We start from the raw sequence: 23,534 nt of genomic DNA, 5'->3' as shown, positions 1-23,534 counted from the left end.
CCGTTCTCCTTTCCTACTGGATAATTTTTATGCCAAAGGATGTTTAAGATGAAAAGTGAAATCCTATGCAGGTCTACTCAGAGGTCGTCCCCACTGAGTTCAGAGGGGCTTAATCTGTCCTGGGCAGGCTTGTAATACGAATCGAGTACTGTTTCTCTAAATATTTGATATTTATGTGGATGCCTTTCTTCTCTCTCTCTCTCAGCCCTCTACCCCAGGACCAGTCCCTGAAGCCACCAGCGACTCCACGCCCCCCTTGCCTCTGGAACCATCAACGACACCCGGAGGGAACTGCAGCCCCCCAGAACCTGCCCCAGTTGTGGCCGAGTGGGAGAGGCAGCGAGAGGAAGAGGAGAGCCCAGCGGCCGTGCAGCCCCTCCTAGAACACCAGTACTGAGTGGGGTGGGGCTGCTTCATCTCCTACAGAATTACGGGCTGGTCCCGTTTGACTCTTATTCTGCCGCCCCCCTTTTTTTGGGGGAGGGATGCACTCTTGATTCCGCTTTCCCTCATTCAGGACCATGGACAGCAATAAGGGGAGTGGGGGCTGCTCCTTTCATGCCCTGCTACAGCCTTCTGTGCCCCCATTTCTCGCCTCGCCTCCCTCCTTGCCTGCAGGGACAGGCTCAGTCTACCCGAAAGGTTAGAGGAGGGGGGAGGACCCCATGCACTGCCCCCTTTTTCTCTCCCACAACCGCTGCACAGAGACCCACCTTGGACACTAACTTTGTACTAGTGACACTCAAGGACATTTTTTCTTTTCTTTTCTGCCGTTGTTCCTTGGGGATATTTTTGTTTGTTTGTTTGTTTTTATTTTCCTCTTTACCGCCCACCCCACCCCCATCCCTGGATCCTGGATTTTTGGTTGGTATAAAAATTAAAAATGCAGGAAAAAAAACCGACAACAGCCATCCACCTCTGCATCATGTTTTGTAACTTGCGGTGGGTGACGGGGAACCAGATATTTGCGAGAGAAGAGGGGTTGTGGGTTCTGCGTCTCCTTCACTGGTCCCTCTCTCCTTGAGTAAGAGAGCAGCTGCTTTCCTCCTCTTTCCGGGTGGGGTTCTGCCCCCCTGCGCCTCTTTCAAACTGGTTCTGGATTTGTCGGCCCTTCTTACAGGCAAATCATAGGTGCTCACACTTGAGACCTTTTTAGAACTCCGCCATTTACAATGGAAAATGCAAGGCAGGAGTGGGGGGAAGAGGAAACTTTAGAACTGATTCCACACACACCTCCCTAAATTTAATCCCAGTTGCAAAGATGGGGGCCTTGTTTGCCTAGGAATGGAGAGAGTGTCTTCCTGCTGGGGGCAGAAGGACTGCACCTGAACCTACCTATGCCTTGGCAATGTGAAGAAGAGAAGGAGGTGGTTTTCTGTGCTAAAGTCCTTACCAACCCCAGTTTCGTGTATGTTTTGGGAACTTGCCTTACACTTGTTCTTCACTCTTGAGCAGGGGTCAGCAAGCTTTTTCAGCCGTGGGCCGGTCCACCGTCCCTCAGACCTTTTTGGGGGCCGGACTACATTTTGGAAAAAAATAATGAACGAATTCCTATGCCCCACAAATAACCCAAAGATACATTTTATATAAAAGCACACATTCTACTCATGTAAAAACACCAGGCAGGCCCCACAAATAACCCAGAGATGCATTTTAAATAAAAGCACACATTCTGCTCATGTAAAAACACCAGGCAGGCCCCACAAATAACCCAGAGATGCATTTTAAATAAAAGCACACATTCTGCTCATGTAAAAACACCAGGCAGGCCCCACAAATAACCCAGAGATGCATTTTAAAGCACACATTCTACTCATGTAAAAACATGCTGATTCCTGGACCATCCGCAGGCTGGATTGAGAAGGCGACTGGGCCACATCCGGCCCCCCCCCCGCCTTAGTTTGCCTACCCCTGCTCTTGAGCATCTTCCCGAAACAGCCCCCCTTAGTGTGTCATGATGGTGCTGATTTGCTCCCTTTCAGGGGGGCGGGGTATTCAGGGTGGGTGACTTCAAAGCCCTCGCCTCCTGGAGGAAACGTAGCTGTGTTGGCCACATAAAACATTCCAGATGGATAAAACAGGGGGTGTTAATTATAAACTGTTTGGGGGAGGGGGGAGAATGAGGGCTGCCCTCTCCCCCGTCGTGGTGGGCGCTCTCTATCACCCTCAAAATCAGGGCGCTAACTCAAGTCTTGGCCTTGTCTCCGCGAGAGAGGGAGCGGTACTCAAAAGTACTCTGCACATGTTCAGAATCTCGCTCCTCTTGTCCTGGAAACGAGAGAAGCCGTGCTTTCCTGCTAGCCGCCACTCTTCTCCCCCCCCCCCCCCCGCGCTTTGTGAGTCCTCCCTGGCGTTGTGTGACGCCGCAAAGCGCCCCCTCCTTCCTCCCCAATCTGGGTCTCTCCGCCCCCGATTGAGAGGAGGAAGGAGGAGAGGGCGGTGCCAGGGCCGCAGGGAGCGGAGCGGGGGCGGGCGCCCGGCCGGGAGGGGACACGCGGGGCGAGCGGCGGCGGCAGCAGCAGCGTCCGGTTGGGTTGTAGAGCTGGAGCGCGGACGGGCGTGGAGAGGTAGGCAGGCGGCGGCGGCGGCCGGGCCAGTTCCGTCCTGTGCGCCCTGGCCGCGCGTCATGCGCTCCGGCACGTGGATCGGGCTCCAGGCGGCGGCGGGCGGGGAAGGAGAGGCAAGCGGAGCTGGCGGCACCTCCGCCCTGACTGAGCCCGGGGGGAGAAGCCGTGGTGGGTAGAGGTGGGTTGGAAGGGGCAGAGAGAGAGAGGCTCCGCCGCTTTTCCAAATCAGGGCTTGCCGATTCTAACGGGGCGGGGGAAAGATGGATGGGTGCTGGTCTGAATGCATTGGCTGCCTGGGAAAGAGATCGCCTCCATTGAAGCGTTTTAAGGACATCCTTCTCTCTCCCCGCCCCGGGAAACGCAAGCGAGGCAAACTCCCCGGTCGTAAAGCGCGCAGCGGGCGTTTTCACACAATACCCTGCACGTTGCGCCTCGTTGCGCCCTCAAATCCCAGCACCGAGAAGAGGGCATTTGCGAGGCACGCGCGCACACGGACGCAACCTGCGCCAGGAGCCGGGCTGTTACATAGAGCAAGGCAGACGCGGCGCGCACACGCGCAGCGCAGGCGCTCACCCGCAGAACAGGCTCCCGGCTCCCCGCCGCCGCTATTGTGTGACAAAAGACCCAACTCTCCCGTGCCTAAGCTCGGCTTCGGGCGGGGCAAGGGGGCTTCCTGCCGCTATACGTCGAGACAGGAGGCAAGGGGTGCAAGAGCATGTGCAGAGTGCTCTTCTCGCTCCAGCCGGCGGCCATGGTTGGGCAGCCACTCGCAGGCAGGATTCCCTTTGTGCGTTTGATTCCCCCAAGGAGCTCCCCGCTCCTTTTATTCCTACAACAACCTTGCGAGGTCGGTTAGATCTGAAAAGGAAGTGAAGGGCCCAAGGTCACCCAGAGAGCTTTGTGAAGCTGCATCTTCCCCAGTTGTAGTCAAGGCAGTCATAGTCTGTCCACCATGCTGGGGATATAAACTGGGGGCTGAAATGTTCCCATGGAAGTGAATCTAGGAAGCACAGCTTAATGATGGGAACTGCAGCAGGGACACTGGAAGAGGCTGATATCTAGAGGCCTCTGTTGTTTAGGAAGGAGACCGAGTGGCCTGAACTCCGTAGCCGTCTCTAGGACACTGCTGGCTGCTGTGTTTAGATTTGGAGGCCCCCCCAGTACAAATCAGCTACTCCTTCGCACCCTTCAGCCTTTGGCAATGCTTAAGAATATAGGCAGCTGCCTTATTGCTGGTCAGATCATTTGGCCATTGAGCCTAGCATTGTCTCTGCCCTGACAGATGGCGACTGCCCAGGGTCTCAAGCACTGCAGGTTCACCTGTTTCCTCTGACCTTTAGGGAATGAAAACTTGGAGCATCTGCATGCCGGACAGGTGTTTTGCCTCTGAGTCTGGTCCCTTCCTGATACCCTTCAGTTATTAATGGTCCTTACTTGCAGTTGTCTGAGAACATCTTATGGAGATCTTGCGCTTGGCCATCATCTTATGTCAAGCGATCTTGGGAATTTAAGTGTCAAGAGCACACAGCACAGTTCAGCAGTGCAGGAGCAAGGAGACCATATATAGATATAGATATACCGCTTCATATTTCGGCAGCTAAGTGGTTTTGCAAATCCCAAGGGGGAAAAAATCTTCATGAGAAATACAAATTCCACATTCAAAACTGAATAAGACTAATGGTGCTACTAATAAGAACTCCACATTTCAAGTAACGTAATTAAATACCTCCAAATATGTCAAAATGCAACACAATCGCACTATATCATAAAAAGTCATAATTACCCAAAAAACGTAAAAGAGTTGCCGGATGTATTCACTTGCATATTCACGCCTCTCACAACTAATTGAAGCACACAATCCACAATCACTTAGTTCTTGCCCACACCATTCCATGCACTCGGTTCTCACTTCAATAAAACACACCCAACATTGAATTAACAAATAGCCAATAATCCTGTACAAAGGAATTGGGCCCGTTTTATGCCTCTGAGGTGTGAAAGTCTCTCTGCACCTTCACACATATAGTTGAATGCACAAAGTCTCCCCAGCAACAGAATTTCAGATCTCGGGGGAACTTGCACATGTACGACTACGTGTGCAGAGGCCTCCACCCTACAGATGCTTGCAGATGTCAGAGGAGAGATGGAGACGGGAGCTAATAATTGCCCAAACAAAGCTATAGATGCATTTACACCTGTAGCGGCTTCTCTTTGAAGCATCCTTTCCTTCCTTGGAGGTCCACCAGCGGTCTATTTTTGGCCTACAATTCTCATCTGTCCCAGCCAGCACAGCATGGCTAGGACAAATAGGAGATGTAGTCAAACACAGCTGGAGGGCACCAGGTTGGTAAAGGCTGGAATAGGTGATTAAATGGGGGGGGGGGCATTGGCTAATGTTGGAACCATGGATGGAATCACAGTCTGGAACCTGGAAGTCTGAAAGAGATGTTCAAGTGCTGTCAGGTGCTTTGCAGGTTTCATGTTGTACCTAGGTGAGCTGGGAAGCAGACACATAAAATAGGTTGATCTCCCTTTTTAAAATAAAAATAAAAAATAACAATAAATTCTAGTTGTTACCTAGATATATTTCCATCCTTCGACGGCACAGGCACGTTCCTTAGCAAGTGGGGGAAATGGGGAAACTAGGGACCTTTTGGAGATTAATTTTAGATCGTGTCTCGGTTAAAAAAAGAAATCAGAAATCAGACTGGTTTGCTTTCTCTCGTAGCTGCAGAGAATGGCCACTTGGAGAAGGAAGTCCCATCTTCAGGGTGGTCTCAGCACCTCTTTGTGCAGTTTAGGATCCTTTTGTAGAACAGCTAAATTTGGTGTTTTCCAAGTCGTATGAAAAGCAAAGGTGGTCTTGTCGGCCCATAAGAAAAACGTAAAGTGATTAGGCCAACTGAAATACTGAAAAATAGTGTGCAAGTTTTGAATTAACTCTTCATCAGGCTTGAATCGCTAGATCAGGGGCAGGGAGACTTAGGCCAGGGGGCCAAATATCCCCCCCCCCCGACATTGCCACACCCTCCTTGAGTACCATTACCCAGCTGGAGTGTGTCCTTCAGTTGTGGTGATGCTTCTTGCTTGCCACAATGGAGGGGTGTGTGCACGACTGTAGAAACTTCTGACATCCACATGAATGAATTTTGGAAAGCAGCCTCCTGTACAAAGGTAAGAGTCTCATCCAGGACCCCACCCACTTTTACCTCTGGGGTTTGGCCCTTGGGCAGAAAAAGGTTCTGCACTTCTCAGCTAGTTGAGAGACAAAACAGGCATGTGAGAGTCACATCCATGGCTCCTCCCACTTTGCTTCTGGCCCTGCCCACCACTGGCAAGTGGCTAAGGGAACATGCCTAAGAGCCATGATGGCTCCTGACATCTTCACCATCTGGAGGGGCATGCCTGGCGATAATTGGATCTTGACTGTTTTCGCACACAATTACCCCATCCTGTAGAATTCTCTCTCTGGAACCAAAATGCTTTTTTTGTGCAGCCTGAGCAGGAGCAGTTACCATAAAGGAAAAAGAGCTCTGAGTAGGCCGATAGATATGTGGACTGTCCCTGGATCAAGTGACTTTTCTTTCAGTTCTCAGAAGTTCTTAACTTAGCCCAAGGTGGTCATCTGAACTAGCCAGATGTTTAACTAAGAATCAATCACCATTCAGTCCATTATTTCAAAAATAAGACTTTAGCGCTATATAATAGTAATAATAATAATTTATTATTTATACCCTGCCCATCTGTTGGTGGTTTCCAACAGAATATTAAAATACAATAATATATTAAGCATTAAAAGCTTCCCTAAACAGGGCTGCCTTCAGAAGTCTTCTAAAAGTCTGGTAGTTGTATTTCTCTTGGACATCTGGTGGGAGGGCGTTCCACAGGGCGGGTGCCACTACCGAGAAGGCCCTCTGCCTGGTTCCCTGTAACTTGGCTTCTCACAGGGAGGGAACCGCCAGAAGGCCCTCGGCACTGGACCTCAGTCTCCGGGCAGAACGATGGGGGTGGAGACGCTCCTTCAGGTATACTGGACCGAGGCCATTTAGGGCTTTAAAGGTCAGCACTAACACTTAGAATTGTGCGTGGAAACGTACTGGGAGCCAGTGTAGGTATTTCAAGACCGGTGTTCCCACCTAGGACTTTGTCTTTCCACCCCACCGGTCCTCCCTATCCCCTTTTCCTGTTTGTCTCTGTCCTTCCTAAAGTGCAGCTCCCAAAACTGGACCCAGGTGAGGTCTGGCAAGTGCAGATGTGAGCCACCCTCCCGATCAAAGCATCTTTAAAGTTGGGAGAGGCTGGCGAGTGCAATGGTTCCTTCATGGCTTTAGAGGAGACACCTCGAAAGCAAGGAGCAGACATGACTGAATCCAACAGCTGGCCCCGGCATCTGTGCGCCTGCTTTAAATTCTAAATTAATTAGTCTAGCATAGGAGGATGTGGTTTTAACTAGTTCCTCATCCGCGCCCCCCCCCCCCACATGTAGGAAGCTACTGAGAATTTACGGAGTGGATCTGCTCAGTGCCGAGGTGCAAGACTTTCTTCTGGTCAAAGCCTCTGCCCTGTCGTCTCAGATTGCTGGGGGTCAAAGGTCAGAGTCTCCCATCTTGGCTGTTAACTGGCCACCAATCTCAGGGCTGACTTCCTGGTGGTCAAAGCAAGTTTTGAGGTGGGGGCTTAGCTTAACTTTTCTGCGGGTTATTCTCAGCAATGAAATATTTATTCAGAGGATTTGTATACTTTTCAAGGGGACGCCGTACATGAAATGATGATTATTTTTTAAAGCATCAGTCACAATTCTACAACAGCCACCCCAAAAAAGCAGGATGGGGGAACAATCTCATTTTGTAAGTTCTGTTTCTGCTTCTCCCCTCTCTTCAGGGCAAATGATTCTTCAGATTCCCCCCTTGGCTGCATTTTGGGGAAGGAGGGGCCGGATGGTGGCAGCTTCTGCAATGGCATTTAGCATCCAAATGCTTCACTTACAATAACTTTTCAGCAATTTTGTAAGGTAGGTTGGCGCTGTTCCCATATTGCAAATATGGGGACTAAGGCTCAGGCAGAGCAAATTGCTTAAGTTAATTAATGAGTTGAATCGGGGATTTAAGCTGCATCATTCCAAGTGATCATTCCAAGCTGGGTTAGGTACATGGGAAACTGGTCCAACCCTTTGCCCTACTATTGTCTATGCCAGCCTTCCTTCACCTGATGCCCTCCATATGGTTTGGGCTACAACTCCCTTCAGCACTGGGCAGTATAGCCCAGTGGTCAGAGGTTATGGGGCTTGTGGTCCAAAGGATCTGGAGGGCTCCGGATTGGGGAGTTCTAGCTTGCTCTGACTGGTCATGCACTCTCCAGGATCTCAGACGGAGGCAAGTAAAAAAATCCAGATATTGTGGGGATTGTATCTAGGACCATCTGTATGTAAAGCAAGCACTGTGCCACTGAGCTACGGTGGCCCCCTGACCTGCTAGGGGTTAATGACAGGCCTCTGGCTCTTGTTTTAACAACCAGCACTTTTGCCTATTTGTCCTAAACCCCAGGCATCCTGTGGCATTCAGTTCCACAGGACAACTGGGGGGTTCTTGTTCTTTGTTGTTGTTAATACAAGGGTTTCCAGACATTGCTGAACATCTTCTCTTGCATCAACCCCAAACGTCTGCAGCCAATGGCCAGGAACAAAGAGAGCTGTAATTCAGCAACATCTGGAGGGCCACAAGTTCCCCGTCCCTACAAGGCTTTATTATTTTCTTTGGCTTTAAATCTCTGTACAGCCTCTGGCGTGTATAGATTAATGAGGTTCTGCAAAGGCACAGCAGACAGAGAAGCACGAGAGGGCTGGGAGACCAAGCGTGAGATCAGCCTCGCTCAGAGGCCTGTGGAGATAAGCAAGTGATCTTTTTCAGCATGCAGCCTCTCATCCCTGACGGATTGCAATAACCTGACCCAGGGCTGGCTCTGGGACTGAGAGTCTCCTCACTATGGTGTTGACTGGTGGGTTGCCATCCTGTGTGGGTTGAACCCCGGTGATCACAGCTGGCGATAGAGGCAGGCAGCATTGATCCGTTTGGGAATGGGCAGCCCAGCGGAAAGAGTCTCCCTCTGAATTAACCATCCCGATTCCTCAATCTCAATCCCCATTCCACGCCTGGATTAAGACCAACCCCTGATGAAAGGTTGTGGTAGCAAATGATGGGGAAGACCATTCTGTGCCCAAGACCAACTTTCCTGTCAGAGGACACTGGGCTGGGCTGGAATCAGGGGTGAGGAGGCACCAGCCCATGGGTCAGATTTGGTCAGGGATTTGAGGCTGGCCTGCAAAGTTGTTTTCCCCAAACCATGCTCACCTGCTCTGCATCATATGCAATTTCAGGTGTGGGGCTGTTTGAGACGTGGTTGCCAGTACGGCCAGGAAGGTGCCCTCCCCATTGTGTATTGGCAATGAAAACCCAAAGTGAGAGCTTTGCTAGCAAACTCCCCGTTCAAAGTTTGTTTGCAGAAAGCTGTTGGGCAGTAAAACTGAAGCATTCAGTGCTTTAAAGCACTGTGTAGGGCTTCTCGCAAGCCTGGCATCAAGCTTTGAAGTCCCAGCTTTGGGACTTCAAAGTACCCAATCACCTGAGGGGATAGTGACGCCAGGCAGTTGGCTGGTGGACATCCCACCCACTTGTGGGATTTGGCCTGTGGGGCTGAGCTCTGGTAAGGATCTGGCCTGCACAACTGAAAAGGTTCCCCTCTAAACAGTGCTAGATGGACAAAGGGGAGAGGGAGGTGGGGACTTGAGGCCTTCCCCTCCCACCGCAAAAGGGGGCCTCCTAAGTGGCAGGCCACTCCCCTTGCGTTGCCAGCGCTTTCTCAATGCCTCCCTGTCCACATTGCCAGGCCGGCTGGTGGCTGACGCAGCCCAAATGGCACTCTGTGGCCTTTCCCTGCCCCTGCCCCCTCCACCTCCAGCCTGGCAGAAGGAGAAAGCCCCCTATTCATTGCTCCTGGAAATCCAGCTGCAAAGGGACGCTTTGGCCTTATCGGAGCAGACCCAGAGAGAGAGAGAGAGGAGTAGGAGACTGAGTTGCAGGACGTGGGTCTGATAGAAACCCAGGCCACACAGTTGGGACCCGGACATAATTTCCCCTCCCCTCCCCCATCCACAATGGATCCCATTTTTATGGGATGCAAGAAAGGAAGATAGCGAGTTTTTCCTTTTAGGTAGGATAGGGAAACCCTCCAGAATCTTGTTATATTTATACTGGGACTCAGGCCTGCGATGTGTGCTAAGGCCCAGTGCGGAACTTTCTAGTGAGGAACCCGCACTCACCACTTTGTGTGTGTTTGGTGATGGGGGGGGGTGATCTGCAGCTAAGGCCCAGCTCTTTCCTGAGGAAGTTACGTGAGAGAGTTGCTGTGTGTGTTTGAGGGATTGGGGGCGGGGGGGGGGGGTAGAGAAGAGGAAGAAACACAAAAGCAGCTGTAGCCGAGCTGCCGTGTGTTTGGGGGGAAGAGTCTGGTCTCCTGCTTGCGCCACACTTCCTGCGCTACAGGAAGTGAGTCACCGCGCCAGCGCTGTCAGGCCACTGCGGACCGCTACCTCCCCCCCTCCAAAAAAGATACCGGTTCTCTGGCAGGGTGAGGGGCGACCATTATTCGGGAAGGGATCGGGGGGTAGGGCACACGACGGGGTTGTTTTGCAATGGGGGGAGGGAAACGGGGAGGTAAAAAGGGGGCGCTTCCGTGCATTTGAAATGGACGAGGCCTCGCCGAAATGACTGGGCTCTTTGCCCAAGGACCCTTCCTTTTGCCTTCCTCCCAAATGCTTTATCGTGTCCCTTGGCATGTTGTTGGGGGTGGGGGTGCCTATTTCCTGTTGTCATCGACATCTTCCTCTTTCCTTCCATGGCTCTCCAGCCTTCTTTTTCCTGCCTCTCCCCCCACCCCATGCCTGCCTTCGGGTCAGCCGCCGCTGAATGACTTTAGCCTTCTGCCTCATGTCTGCTTCCTTCCGCGGAAAGCAAACTTTTCCTTCTCTCGGCAGCCCCAAGATGGCAACTCCCATCACCTCTGTTTGTGGGGCAACTGCCTGGAGCCTGAGAAGTGCTGGGAACATTACGGCAGGGGAGGGGACGGACCTTTTTATTTGTACCCAGTTAAGTTTGCCCTGGAATAATTTCCTGCGGTTGGGTCTGATCCTGATTGGCAGCGGGTCTTGCGGTTTGCTTGCACAATGCGTCTGGGGCAGTTTGCTTGTCAGATTCTTTCCCCCAAAGCCTCTTGCAATGCTCTGTTTGGGGTCTCTGGGATGTGAGCAGTGGGGCCAGCAGGATTTTATGGGTCCAGTACACACTATGTGGGTTGCACACACGCACCCCCACCCACTCGCAAAAGTGGGTGGATTTGCACAAAATTTGTACATTCTTTGTGTCATACACAAATGGATGCCCTCTTTTGCAGGTGGGGTGGAGGGCCCAAAAATAAACCAGTGGCCACACACCTAATGAAATGCTTGACAGACAGAATGTGGACAGGTAAAGCTTCCCCCATAATTGTATTTCCATAGTAGAAAAAGCTTAACCTGCTTAATTTTTGACTGCCATACAGCACACAGAGGCACAAGAAACCTGCTTTCCCCCAGTACCAACCTTAAATAAAAGCCTAGGCTGCAATTCTGTGGCCGTTTATCTGGCAGAAAGCCCTGCTAAAAACAAAGAGACATACACCGGTTCTGAGTAGGTATGTATACCGTTGTACAGCAAGTTAACTCTCCAGTGATTACCTTGTCTTTAGCTCCTGCATGGCAGGAGACATACAGAGTTCTCACATTTTGTGTTTACCATTGAGGGGGTTGGTGGGTTTAACATTCTCCCACACTTAGTAGTATTTTCAGAAAGTAACTTCTAGGGAGTACCTGATCTCTGGTGAGCCCACCACAGGAAAGAGGCATCCTGGTTGCTAGGATAAAAGGGAGCACAAACTACAGAGATTCCAAGGTCTGGGAAATAAGACAGAAGCAGGAAAAGTGCGCTAAAGGGGAGAGGAAAACAGTAATTCATTACCTGGATGTCGGGTGGGTGGAGGGTCCTGCCTTTGGGCAGGCACCTGTATTAGACATTCCTCCCAAGTTTGTGGGCCTTGTTCTGCAGTCAGAACCTGTAACAAAATGCTGCCATGCATCTCCAGCTGCTAAGGTGGGAATGGGGAAACCGCGGCCCTCCAGATGATGTTGAACTCCCAGCTCCCATTAGCTGCAGTCAGTAGGGATGGTGGTTTGGGATGGTGGGAATGGTCACCCTGCAACATCTAGATGGCCACAGAGCAGGTAGCAGTTGATGAAATTGGGATCCCTGCCTTAGAGAACTGCTGCCAGTCAAGAGTAGTTAATTACTTGACTAGATAGTCTGGCCTAGCATAAGGCAACTTCCTATGTCTACATTGTGCTAGAGGACTCAGGTTTTGTGCTGCAAATCCTGAACCTGAACATTTAATAGATTGTTGTTGTTGTTATTGTTTGTATACTGCCCTATACTCATAGATCTCGGGCGGTTCACAATGTTAAATTCCAATATGACAAAGACAAAATACATAATAAGAATAAGAATAAGAACAAAAAAAAATCCCCAGTAATCCCCACTTCCACAGTGTATTTAAATAGCATCAGATGTCAATTAGCCAAAGGCCTGGTTAAAGAAGAAAGTTTTCACCTGACACCTAAAGATGTATAATAAAGGCACCAGGCAAGCCACCCTGGGGAGAGTGTTCCACAGATGGGGAACTACTGCAGAAAAGGCCCATTCTCATGTTGCCACCCTCCAGACCTCTCGTGGAGAAGGCACACAAAGATGGGCCTTGGAAGATGATCTCAGGGTCCAAGTAGGTTCATATGGGAAGAGGTGGCCCTAGAGGAAGAGGAGGAGGAGAAGAGGTTTCTGGAGACTGGGGAAGGAAAAGCTTATCTTTCCCCCTTTCCTTTTCTTTTCTCTGGAAGTATCCCTGTGTAGTACTAACAGGGGAGTGTTTTCATTTTTTAAGATTGTGGTACTCATTTCCCCCCATCCTACTTGCCTTTCCAAGATACTATAATTTGCAAGTTCTTCACGGCTTGAACAAGGCTAATTCCCTCTTCATAAACACATCCTTCAGTTCCATGCTGAATTTCTCAACTGACACCTCAACAATCCACACATCTTGGAAACTCACAGGTCCTGCATTTTTTGAGTTCCTCTGAATCCTGGGAATTTCAATTTTCTAAGGGTGCAGGGAATTGTAGCTTGGGGGGGACACTACAGTTTCCAGGTTTCTTTGGGCAAGCCATGACTGTTAGATGTGCCATAAATGTGATTTAAATGTATGATGTGGACGTGACTGTGCTGAATTCTGTTTATGTGGAATAAAAAGAGCACATTTGGGGGGGGGGATCAATGTGTGTTTGAGCCCAGAGTAGTTTTTTCATGTGGTTTACAGGTGTGGGGGGTGCAAAAATCAGCATGACTTGTTAGAATCGCTTGCTGACGCTTCATCGGTTCTCTCCTTTGCACCCACACTGAGGTGTGATACAGGTTTTCTCGCTTTCTCTTTGCATGTATTCTCCCGCTGTGAAATTTCCCCATGCATAAGAATTTCCATTTTAGAACATTTCTCATCTTGACTGGGTCTTATCAGAAACTCTTGTGCTTTCTAAAAATGTCCAGTAGGGAAACAACAACAGCAACAACAACAATAATAACAGGGCCCTGACCAGCATTTCAGCCCCCCAGCTTACCCTCCTTAGTAGAAATATCTCTCACTTTTTAAATGTATGTATGTATTTGTTTGTTTATAAATAAGGAGTTCAAGACAGCTTCGTTCTCCTTCCCTTGTTTTAATCCTCACAACAACCTTGTGAAGTAGGCTAGTCTGAGAGCAAGAGGCTGGGCCGGTGAGAGATTCATGGCTGAGGGAGGATTTGAACCCAAGACTCCTCAGTCCTAGACACATCCGTTATGCTGTGTTGTTCTCAAAATATTTTATTAATTCGTCCTGTCCCGTCCCCCAACATCTTCTTTTCCCACCTTTGCAGCTCAGGATGGTACATGGTGGTGGTTGTCTTCCCCACCCACCCACCAGTCCCAATCCCATCCTTCTCACTGCAACAACCCTGTGAGGTAGATTAGGTTGGGAGTGACTGTCCCAGCTCACCCCCAGCAGCCCTTGCACTCGATTAGGGATTTGAATCTGGGCCTGCCCAGTCTTTGGCTACATTCCTGCCATACATTTAAAGCCCTGTGATACCACTTCATGGGTTCCCCCAAAGAATTCTGGGAGATGTTGTTTGTTAAGGGTGCTGAGAGTTGCTAGGAGACCCCTATTACCTTCATAGTTCCCATAGAGTTCCCTGTGATGAGGGATCGATTGTTAAACCGCTTTTGACAATTGTGGCTCTGTGAGGGGAACAGGCCTTTCCTAACAACTCTCAGCACCCTTTAGATAACTACAGATCCCAGGTTTCCTATGGACTGTTTAGTAGTGGCATCGTAGTGCTTTAAGTTTATGGTGTGAACGTGGCCCATGTCTGGCACTCTCTAAACACTACATCACACTTTGAAGTGAGTGGCGCTTCGGCACGGTGTGGCATGGACAAATGTACCTATAACTCTGTATGTGTGTGATAAAGGGGGGAAACCATGTAAAAGATGTGCTGCCTAGAGAAGGACAGCAGAGCGGAGTTTGGAGCTACTCAGGAGTAGGGCTGGGCGATATCAGCTTTTCAACATTGCAGTGTATCGCCAGCCGCACATTGCGGTTTGGCGATATACCGCAATGTTGAAAAAACAAGCTGCATTGGCCTCTGTGAGGCACCTGGTGAAATTGCCCCAGCTCTCACCTCAGGAACTGAGGCGGTTTCACCCTGGCACTCACGGGCTGGGGCAACGCAGCTTGTTTGCGCAGCAAAGCTGGGGGTCCAGAAGATTCCCCCTCCCCAGCTGAGACAGCCCCAGCGCTCACCGGCAAATGGGCAGAGTATCGGGGCTCCTTTAACGGCTTGCTGTGGAGAGTGCCAACCATGTTCCTCTCAGCTGAGCAGTTTTACAGAGCCCCCCTACCACCACCACCAGTTCACAGGGGCCAGTGCTAGGCTGGGGGCTTCTTCAACTGCTTGGCTGAGGTAAGGGCAGCTGCACACGCCTCAGTTGAGCAGTTTAAAGATGCAGAGGGAGGGACAAACTCTATCAGCGCCTCACTGATACAGCTTGCTTCTCCCTCTGCATCGTATGATGGAAGAGTGCAATGGCAGTTTCGTTGTGAGCCAAAAATGGCTTATCTTCTGAGTTTATGCCAATAGAACTCAGAGACAAGAGGAGTTAGGAGTCCATTGTTGTTTATTGCTAAGCAATAGGTTACAGTCGAATTGTTTCGCAAAACTGCAACTCCAGGTCCGGGCAGCTTGTTTCTCCCTCTGCATCATACAATGAAAGAATGCAATAGCGGTTTCACTCAGTGATATATCACTGGTGAAGCTGCCACTGCTCCTGAGTCCGTCTGCTAGCTGTGCCGCTGGAGGAAGGAACTCTTGACCCTCGCCCCCCCCCCCCAGCAGACATGGCTAGCAGAGGGACTCAGGAACGGTTGCTGTTTCACCAGCGATATACTGCTGAGGGAAACTGACATTGCAGTCTGCTCCTCATACCGGTCCTGGGCGATATATAGCCCAGGCCTACTCAGGAGCACAGATGTGTTGGTGATGTGGCTTGAAAAAGCTCCCCCCCCCCCATTTCCCTCCCTGGGCGAATGCTGCTTGCTTCTGTCTCTGTCCACCAGACACAGTTCATCCTCTTCCCCCTAATCTTTCTCCTCACGCCTTGATGACAAGAAGCCATGCCTGTGCTTTGATCGTTTGCAGAAGTTTGGTGTTCTTCCACTTCCTCCTGCTTGTGGTGCTGAAGCGGAGCGTGTGCCTCCGGCCTCTTGGCTGCTCGCTTAAGAGTTGCCATTACGTGTCACCGCAGCGTGACTCGGTCCTCCTCACCGGGGTCAGAGGCAGGTTGTTCCCTTCCCCGGCCCGGCTTCCAATCAGTGTGTAGTTTATTTTGGGGTGAAGGTGGAAGTGAGTTAAACGGGGTTAGTGATTGTGCAAAGCGCATGCAAGACCAAGGCCGGGTATGCTGTTATTTTTGCTTTCCTCGGAGTCTGGGACAGGGCCTGCTGCAAGGCAGTGGGCAGGGGGACCTGCTTTGCACCCGGGTTCAGATGCCACGGCCTTCCAGCTTCTCCCACCAAATCTTCCATCCCTGCCCCAAGCTGGCCGGTTCCTCCAAGAAACAGGCCCCCGGCTGGGTGCAGGGCTTGTTGGGCTGCGCCATCTGTACAGGGTAAGGGACAGCTGGGCACCACTTCCTCCGATGGTGATTGGGAGTGACAGCCCTCGGGGGTGGGGTGGGGAGGATGCTCTGTCAAACAACTAGGCTAATCAGCTCTTGACAGAAGGGATTTTATCCTACATGGGGTGTGGAGCAAATGGAGCCCTGTTTTTGCTTTAATACTGGGGCTTGGCAAAAGCGCAGGGCTGGTGCACAGGTGAGAGTGCTTCTGGGTATATGCAGAGCGAAGAGCATCGTTTGATGCTGGGTTGGGAAGCTGAACTCTTGGGTAGAGGAACCGCTTTATTCCAGGTGCTGTGCAAAGTTTGAAGCAGGGAGCTGCTTCTCCTCCCCAGGAATCCCAGATGCCGTGGTTATAGTCAGGTTCAGAGGTGTTACTAGGTACTTGAAAGCCCTAGATCAGAAAGGAGATTCCAACTAAACATATGGAAAAACTTTCTGACAGTAAGAGCTGTATAACGGTCTCTCTCGGGAAGTTGTGGACTCTCTTTCCTTGGAGGTTTTTAAGGCTGGATGGGTATGTTTCATGGATGCTTCAGCTGAGATTTCAGCATGCAGGGGGTTGGACTTGATGACCCTTAGGGTCCCTTCCAACCCTGCGTTTCTATGATTTTGTCAGCATCGTCTGCACCTTAATTTCCAAAGGCCTGTCTGAACAGGAAGGTTTGGGCTTGCCTGCAGAAGGATAACAAAGAGGGAGCCAGTCTAGCCTCTCTTGGAAGGAAATCCCACAATGTGGGAGCAGCCAGAGAATAGACTCTCTCTTTGATGTCACCACCAACCAACTTCAGGAACGAGAGAAGGTGCTCACCTGAGGATCTTGACACCTGGGTAGGTTTGTGTAGGGAAGTACAACCTTTCAGGCCTCCTGGGCCCAATGCTTGTACCCCACCTGGGAAAGTTAGGCAAGGTCTCCAAAGCAGGAGATGTGGATATCACATCAGGCTTGAATTCCAGCTCCATAAACCCGGTGTGTTTGGCTCAAAGCAGATCTTTTTCACCTGCCTTCTTCCCTCTCTCCTGTGTCTCTTTTTTTCCATTGCAGTAAACAGCCCTCAAAATGGCTAGACAGCTTTGCCGTAGCCGGGTGATTCCTGGCACCCCTGCCCGCCTGGCTGCTGTGTGCTGACCCTCGCCTCTGCATGGAGCCTGTTTGCTGAGGAGCAACTTGGATCTCCCCAGCAGGACTAGATCCCTTTTAAGTGTGTTTGGAAGCCCCTCCCCATGGGCGGGGCACTGACCTCTTCCGCCAAAGAGACTGCGGCCTGTTACATGCTGACAACCTGATTTGCTGACGCACCTGGGGAAGCGGGATTGGTGTTGTGTTTTCTTTCTCCAGTTGGGTAGGATCCAGATTCCCCCGTGGTCCTTTGGGTGCCTGGGCCAGCGCGAGGGGAGAGGTCTGTGAGTGCCTGGAGGCAATGCAGTCAGACGACCTCTTCATCCGCAAGACCCGAAGCCACTGGAACCGACCGCCTCTCACATCCCTCTCTTTCGACACCTTCCGGGCCCCCAAGCCCCAGGCGGCTGAGGGCCCCCTTGCGGGGCAGTGCGGCCCTCCACTGAGGTCCCCGAGGCGTAGCTACCTCATGCATCGCAGCAACAGCGACGTGACGCTCAGCGAAGGGGAGCTGGCCCCTGCCCCTGCCGCCCCCGGCTCTCCCTTGCCCACTGCGCCACCCGCCGCTGGAGTTGGCCTTCGCTGCATCAGCAGCAGCCCCAACACATCCACAAAGTGCCCCGCACCCCCTCGGGCCCGGGCACACAGCCACGAAGAGCCACGGGCCGGCAGCCCCACAGCACGGCGCTTCCGTGACCCCCTGCTTCTGCTAGGACTGGCGGCCAACGAAGTGTGGGAGACCGAGGCGGACGGTGCGCCGGCCGGGGACCCTGTGCCTTCTGAGGCGCCCGTGCCAGTGTGGGGTCGCCACTTGGCCCACTACGACGTCCAGAGCATCCTCTTTGAGCCGGGCGAGGCCACCCGAGAGGCGGAGAAGCCTGGCAATGTCACCACCGGGGCATCGGCTGCATCAGAACGGGAACGCTGCCAAGTGGACCCGGCGCCCGCCTTTGAGGGAGAGGGGAGCGAGGACAAGGACGGGCCCCTGGTGCTCAGCTGCCCCAACTTCCGCATGGAGGCTGGGGGCGAGGCCGAGTGGGGGATCGGCCAGCATCGGGGCTCCCTTGCGGGGTTTCACTGCCCCAACATGGCGGTCTCTGTGCTGGAGGAGCCCCGGGAGAGCTACGGGCAGAGGACCAGCCGGACGAGCCATGCCATTGAGTACGCCGACCTCGGAGCCTGCTATTATCGGAAGCATTTCTACGGCAAGGGTGAGCGGCTGCTGGCAGGGTGAGATGGAGCAGGGGTTGAAGTGAGGAAAAAGCAAAAAGGCTAGTGGGGGGTTGTGTGGGACACAATAGAGGGGTATACGGAGAATGCGCAGTATGGAAAACCTGGCTAGGGAGACATTTTTCTTTCTCTTAAAACTAGAATTCCAATTCCTGGACCATTATTTTGACTCCTCTTGCTTCCTTTTTGCATGATGCATAGCTTTAATTTTAATTTTTAAAAATAACTTTATTTATGCATTTTCAAATTTAAAGTTGCACTCATTTATATACATGGATTTACGTTCCCAGTCTGTATTGGCTTCCCATTCTTTCCTTCACTGACATTCTAGTTCATATTCTTTGGATGGCTGCATCCCCAGTAACTTCCATCCTTTTTCTTCATCTCTGTTCATTTATCTTGTCCACTGCTGGTCCTAAGTTCATCCCACCTGGATGTTAAACCATGATACCATCTCTTTTTAAATATTCTCCAAAACAATCCCACTCCTTACTTTTTCCTCATTCCAGTTGGCCGTAAAACTTGTTCATTCCGCAAATTCTATTAGTTTATGCAAACGTCGGTCCATTGTCGGAGTTGCCTTTATTTTTTATTATTATTTTAGCTGTATTAATTCCCAATATATAACCGTTACAAAATACAAAAACAAAACCCCAACTCTTCCCCCCTTCAGGAGAGATCAATCTAGTTAAAATTTGCCGAAGTCCAATCTCTGATTTTGGTACTTGCCATTCTTCAGGGTTATCAGTAAAGTATTTTATAAAAGGATGCCATATTTCAACAAAATTGTCTGCAGCATTTGTATTATTCAATGCATACAATCTCTTTGTTAATGTTTCTGAAACAGCAATAGATCATTCGTTCTTTTTCCAACAGAGATAGCTTTATTGAAAACATTCAGCCCCCTTTAGATCCATTCCAACAACAGTCCTGCACATTAAATTGAGTGGCTCTTAGGTGTGTTGAAATGCATTTATATGGCTTAAAAAGGAGACCAAAACAATGGACAGCAAGTGGTGTGTTCACTCTGAAGCTTAAGAGGATTGCAGTGCTGGTGAAGGCATCTGGAAAAAAGGGAAATTTTGGAAGCTAGTGTGCCTTGCAAGGGGCAGGGCAGAGCCGCTTCAAAGGCATGTTCCTAAAACGTGGTTTCACCTGCCCTGAATAGGTGTGACTGGACGCAAGTTAGAGATTGAGAGAAAACAAAATCCCAGTTTGGGAGTGATGGGCTACCTTTTTGTCCTTTCCTAGTGCACAGCAGCCTCTACCAACCGGCTGCTGTGGGGCTGATGGGAGTTTTAGTCCGAAAAAAATTGGAGGCCTCCCTAGGTTGATGAAGCCTGGTCTGGCCTCAGCCTTCTCAGATCAACTCCACAATCTACCAGCCCAGACCCAGGAACAAAAGATTAGAAAGTTAGAATTATGTAGTTGAGAAGAGGGTGCCTCTGAGCACATTCCAAGCCAAGGACTTTGTGTCCAATACTTGAAAACAGAGCTCAATCTTGTTTCCCACCATCACCCACTCCGGGCTAGTGTACCTCATTCCAGCAGCCTTGTTCAAAAGGAGAAAATGGTTTCCCCTGTTATAATTGGGAGTCGGAAATCTTTGCTGATCTCCTGAATCATACAGAGGTCTTCCACTAGACCCCAATGGACCTTCTGCTCACCCTTTGTGTTCAGGGTGGCTGAGGGCAAAAATGGACCGCTGGGTGTGGGGCAAGTGTAGGCCTCCTGCTGGCCGCCTTTGCTGCGAGGTTCCTTGTTTTCAGAGTCTCTGGTTGGCTTTGTTTGCAAGCTGTCCTCAAGGCAGGTTCCTCGCATCTCTCCACACAGAGCACCAGAATTACTTCGGGGTGGATGATAAGCTGGGCTCTGTGGCTGTGTCACTACGGCGTGAGGAGAAAGAGGGCAGCGCTGGACCCCAGTACAATTACCGCCTTATAATCCGCACAAGTCAGGTGGGTTCTCAAGACATGCCGCAATAGCTGTTCATGTGTTTTTTTATCCCAAACTGCCAGCTTACCAAAAATCAGCCATGACAACTGTCTCTGCTATCAGGTTTATGCTCTAAAATACACAGCACACAAGGAAAACAAGATGGGGAGGGAGGAAGGGTTTAGTGGAAGCCCAGTTGCCCATTCTTAAATTTATGGTTTGTATAATGTAGTTCTGTCTATGCAGATTCTTCTTTCTTGGAGAAAGACACCGCCCCAGGAGAACTGACACCAGCCCAGAGCAGATGACAGCCACCACATTCGCACCAGATGTTTAAAGCACTAGGATTCCACTTTAAACAGCCATGGCTGGGAAACCTGGGAACTGTAGTTTGTTACAGGTGTTGAGAGTTGTTTGGAGACCCCCTATTCTCCTCACAGACCTACAGTTCCCAGAATCCTCTGGGAACGGGTTAATTTTTAAAGCACTCTGGGAACTGTAGAGCTGTGAGGGGAATAAGGAGTCTCCTAACAACTCTCAGCACTCTTGACAAACTACAGCTCCCAGAATTCTTTGGTGGAAACCATGACTGTTTGAAGTGGCATTATAAATGTGGCCTGAAAGACAGTCTGTGGCAAAGGTGGGACTTAACCCTAGCTTTTCTCAGGTCCCACCCCAGCATCCTAGCCACTAGGCCACACTGAGCGGTGTCATGGCCTTACGTGGAGGGGAGTCCCCCTGGTGTGATCCTCCTCCTGTCCCCTTGACAGCTGTTGTTTTCCTCCCAGCTCCGGACTCTGCGGGGATCTATTCTGGAGGATGCTCTACCCCTTTCGGCCCGCCACACTGCCCCACGGGGCATCCCTCCCAAGAAGTTGCTGGAACACATCATGCCAGAGCTCAACCTGCAGTGTCTCCGCCTGGCCTCTAGTTCCCCAAAGGTCCCAGAGACCTTGCTCAAGTTGGATGAACAAGGGGTAAGGCTGTTTCATTCAAAACACATATTCCCCACCCTGTTATGTCTTAGAACTACCTTCAAGGCCGTTTACTGCCATGAAAAATTGTTTTTTTGTTTTTATACTGCCCTTCATCCGTAGATCTCAGAACGGTTCACAACATAAAATTGCAATACAGTTGTACCTCGGAAGTCAAACAGAATCCGTTCCGGAAGTCTGTTCAACTTCCAAAGAACGGTTTCTGCAGCCAACTGGAAGCCACAGAAGCCCCATCCGACGTTTGGGTTCCAAAAGAACGTTCAAAAACTGGAACACTCACTTCTGGTTTTTGATCGTTCGGGAGTCGGAACATTCAACTCCTGAGGTGTTCAGGGGCCGAGGTACGAGTGTATAAAAAACACAAAATACACAGTAAACATAAGAACAAAAACAAACCAATAATCCTACAACACATTTAAAAGGGCATCAGATGTCAACCAAGGAATAAAATCGAATCCTGAGGAACCTCACATTGAAGGCTCCATGGGCTGAAGAACACTCCCTAAGTAACACTCTCAGACCTTCCAACTTTTTCTGATGCAAAACTGGGACATGCATCTTCTGGGATGGCTTCTGGGCAAGTCATGTGACTCTCGCTCTTGCCCCCCAAAGCAGTTTTTTGGAGGGGGGCAAATCTCGTGTAGTGCCCAAAAACGCGAGAGCGTGTGAAGTCGCAGCACCCAAAATGGCTGCCGAGATCTTGCGAGAAAAAATGGGAAGGTGTGCTCACTGGAAACATCAATCCAAGTAGTACTGGAACTACCTCAGAGCAGTGCCACACGGTCCTAACTCCAGAAGGAAACAATGGTTGATGGTATTGAAAGCCGCTGAGAGGTTGAAGAGAATAAACAGAGACACATGACCCATGTTTCTCTCCCCACTGAGGTCATTGTACAGGATGACCAAGGCAGGTTCTGGGCCTAAACCCCAATTGAAATGGATCTAGACAATCAGTTCCTTCCTTGAGCGGCTAGATTTGTATCATTTGTATTTAAAAATAATAATTTAAAAATCAGAAGGCAACCATCAAAGAACATCCCGCAGAGCTGTAAGGCAGGGCTGGGGAACCCAATGTTATTAGACTCCAGCTCCCATGTTCCCCAGCCAGCATAGCTAACAGCCAAGAATTATGCGAGTTGTTGTAGTCCAACAATATCTGGAAGCCCCATCTTCCTCTGCTGTCTCAAATGAGCATGGCTATCGGTTCATTTCCATTTACGGTGTTGACTTTGACTTTTAAAGCCCAACGCAGCTTGGGACCTCGGGTACTTTTAAAGTCCCACATCAATCTACGCGGCTTTTAAGATTTTCTACCGAGACACATATGTTAAGATCTTTTACTCCAGCTACCCGGCAGGGACAACTACGTGATGGGCTTTTTGTTGCAGTTGCGCCTCTCATTGAATACTCTGAATACTAGTTTCTGGGCGACAGCAGCAGGAGAGGGCTAGCACTTTTGTGGCCTGCTTGTGGGCATCGCAAGAGGAATCTGATTGGTGATTCTGTGTGCAACAGGATGCTGGATTAGACCTACCCAGTAAAGTGAAGGCTTTGAAAGAGCCTCTGATTGGTTCTCGTTTGGGTCTTGCCCTTCAATCTACCCATCCCGGACTTCCCCCTCCCTGCAGCTCAGCTTCCAGCGGAAAGTCGGGGTGCTGTACTGCCGGGCAGGGCAGGGCTCCGAGGAAGACATGTACAACAACGAGGAAGCAGGGCCAACTTTCCAGGAATTCCTGGACCTCTTGGGTGAGCGCATCCGGCTGCTCGGCTTTGGCAAGTACCGTGCCCAGCTAGACAACAAGAGTAAGTATAACGGGAGTGTGATTAATGTATGTGTGTTTTACAGGGTCATGGTTAGGGGGTGGCCTATGGGGTCTTCCGCAGTAGACCCTGGATCTCCTGGTCCTTCTCCCCCACTTCTTAAAACTTAAAAAAAAAGGCAATGTAAACATTAATAAAATATAAACTGCTTAGAGGGCAGCTGGATGCAGTGCCCATCTACCACCTGAATTTCCCAGCGGCATGCCACCCCAGTCTCTGAGCGGTGAAAAATTTCAGGCAGTTACCCAGGGTTTGTGGTTCCTTTTGGAAATGAGGCGCAGCAGAGACCATGGTGTCTTTATGAGACATAGTTTATTTACACATACATAGAACCTGAGCCTACGATGGAAGGGTTCACAGCATCAACCTCCACCCCCCCCCAAAGGGCCTTGTTTCTCCCACAGCATTTGCCGCAGCATAATAATAATAATTTATTACTTATACCCCACCCATCTGGCTGGATTTCCCCAGCCACTCTGGGCGGCTTCCAACAGAATATTAAAATACAATAAACTATTAA

The 23,534-nt window shown here is 50.4% G+C and overlaps 2 protein-coding genes across 8 annotated transcripts in view; both read left to right on the top strand.

Annotated features, from left to right (window-relative positions):
• Positions 1 to 905, top strand: part of PCNX3 (pecanex 3) — a 47,200-nt gene extending 46,295 nt beyond the window's left edge. For both annotated transcript variants that reach the window (XR_014505919.1, XM_083417253.1), the window contains exon 35: positions 206 to 905. Coding sequence is in view for 1 of the 2 variants with exons in the window: in XM_083417253.1 (XP_083273379.1) it covers positions 206 to 397 (192 nt within the window). In the remaining variant the exon portion in view is untranslated. The remainder of the gene's footprint in view (positions 1 to 205) is intronic.
• Positions 906 to 2,462: 1,557 nt separating this feature from the next.
• SIPA1 (signal-induced proliferation-associated 1) overlaps positions 2,463 to 23,534 on the top strand; it is a 41,123-nt gene continuing 20,051 nt past the window's right edge. Inside the window, exons 1-6 of one of the 6 annotated variants that reach the window (XM_083417289.1) lie at positions 2,463 to 2,567; positions 7,449 to 7,578; positions 16,959 to 18,244; positions 20,097 to 20,221; positions 20,987 to 21,175; positions 22,822 to 22,996. In XM_083417289.1, coding sequence (XP_083273415.1) covers positions 17,335 to 18,244; positions 20,097 to 20,221; positions 20,987 to 21,175; positions 22,822 to 22,996 — 1,399 coding nt within the window. In that variant the 5' untranslated portion in view covers positions 2,463 to 2,567; positions 7,449 to 7,578; positions 16,959 to 17,334. Of the gene's footprint in view, positions 2,568 to 7,448; positions 7,579 to 10,020; positions 10,191 to 13,920; positions 14,192 to 16,958; positions 18,245 to 20,096; positions 20,222 to 20,986; positions 21,176 to 22,821; positions 22,997 to 23,534 lie in introns of those variants that run through there. The other 5 variants (XM_083417292.1, XM_083417288.1, XM_083417290.1 and 2 more) reach the window with 5 other exon arrangements.

This window comes from Podarcis tiliguerta (genome assembly GCF_965153285.1).
Source record: "Podarcis tiliguerta genome assembly, chromosome: 16".
Taxonomy (NCBI): Eukaryota; Metazoa; Chordata; class Lepidosauria; order Squamata; family Lacertidae; genus Podarcis; species Podarcis tiliguerta.
Note: the sequence above shows the minus strand (reverse complement) of the source record. Positions and strands in the feature narration are given on the sequence as shown.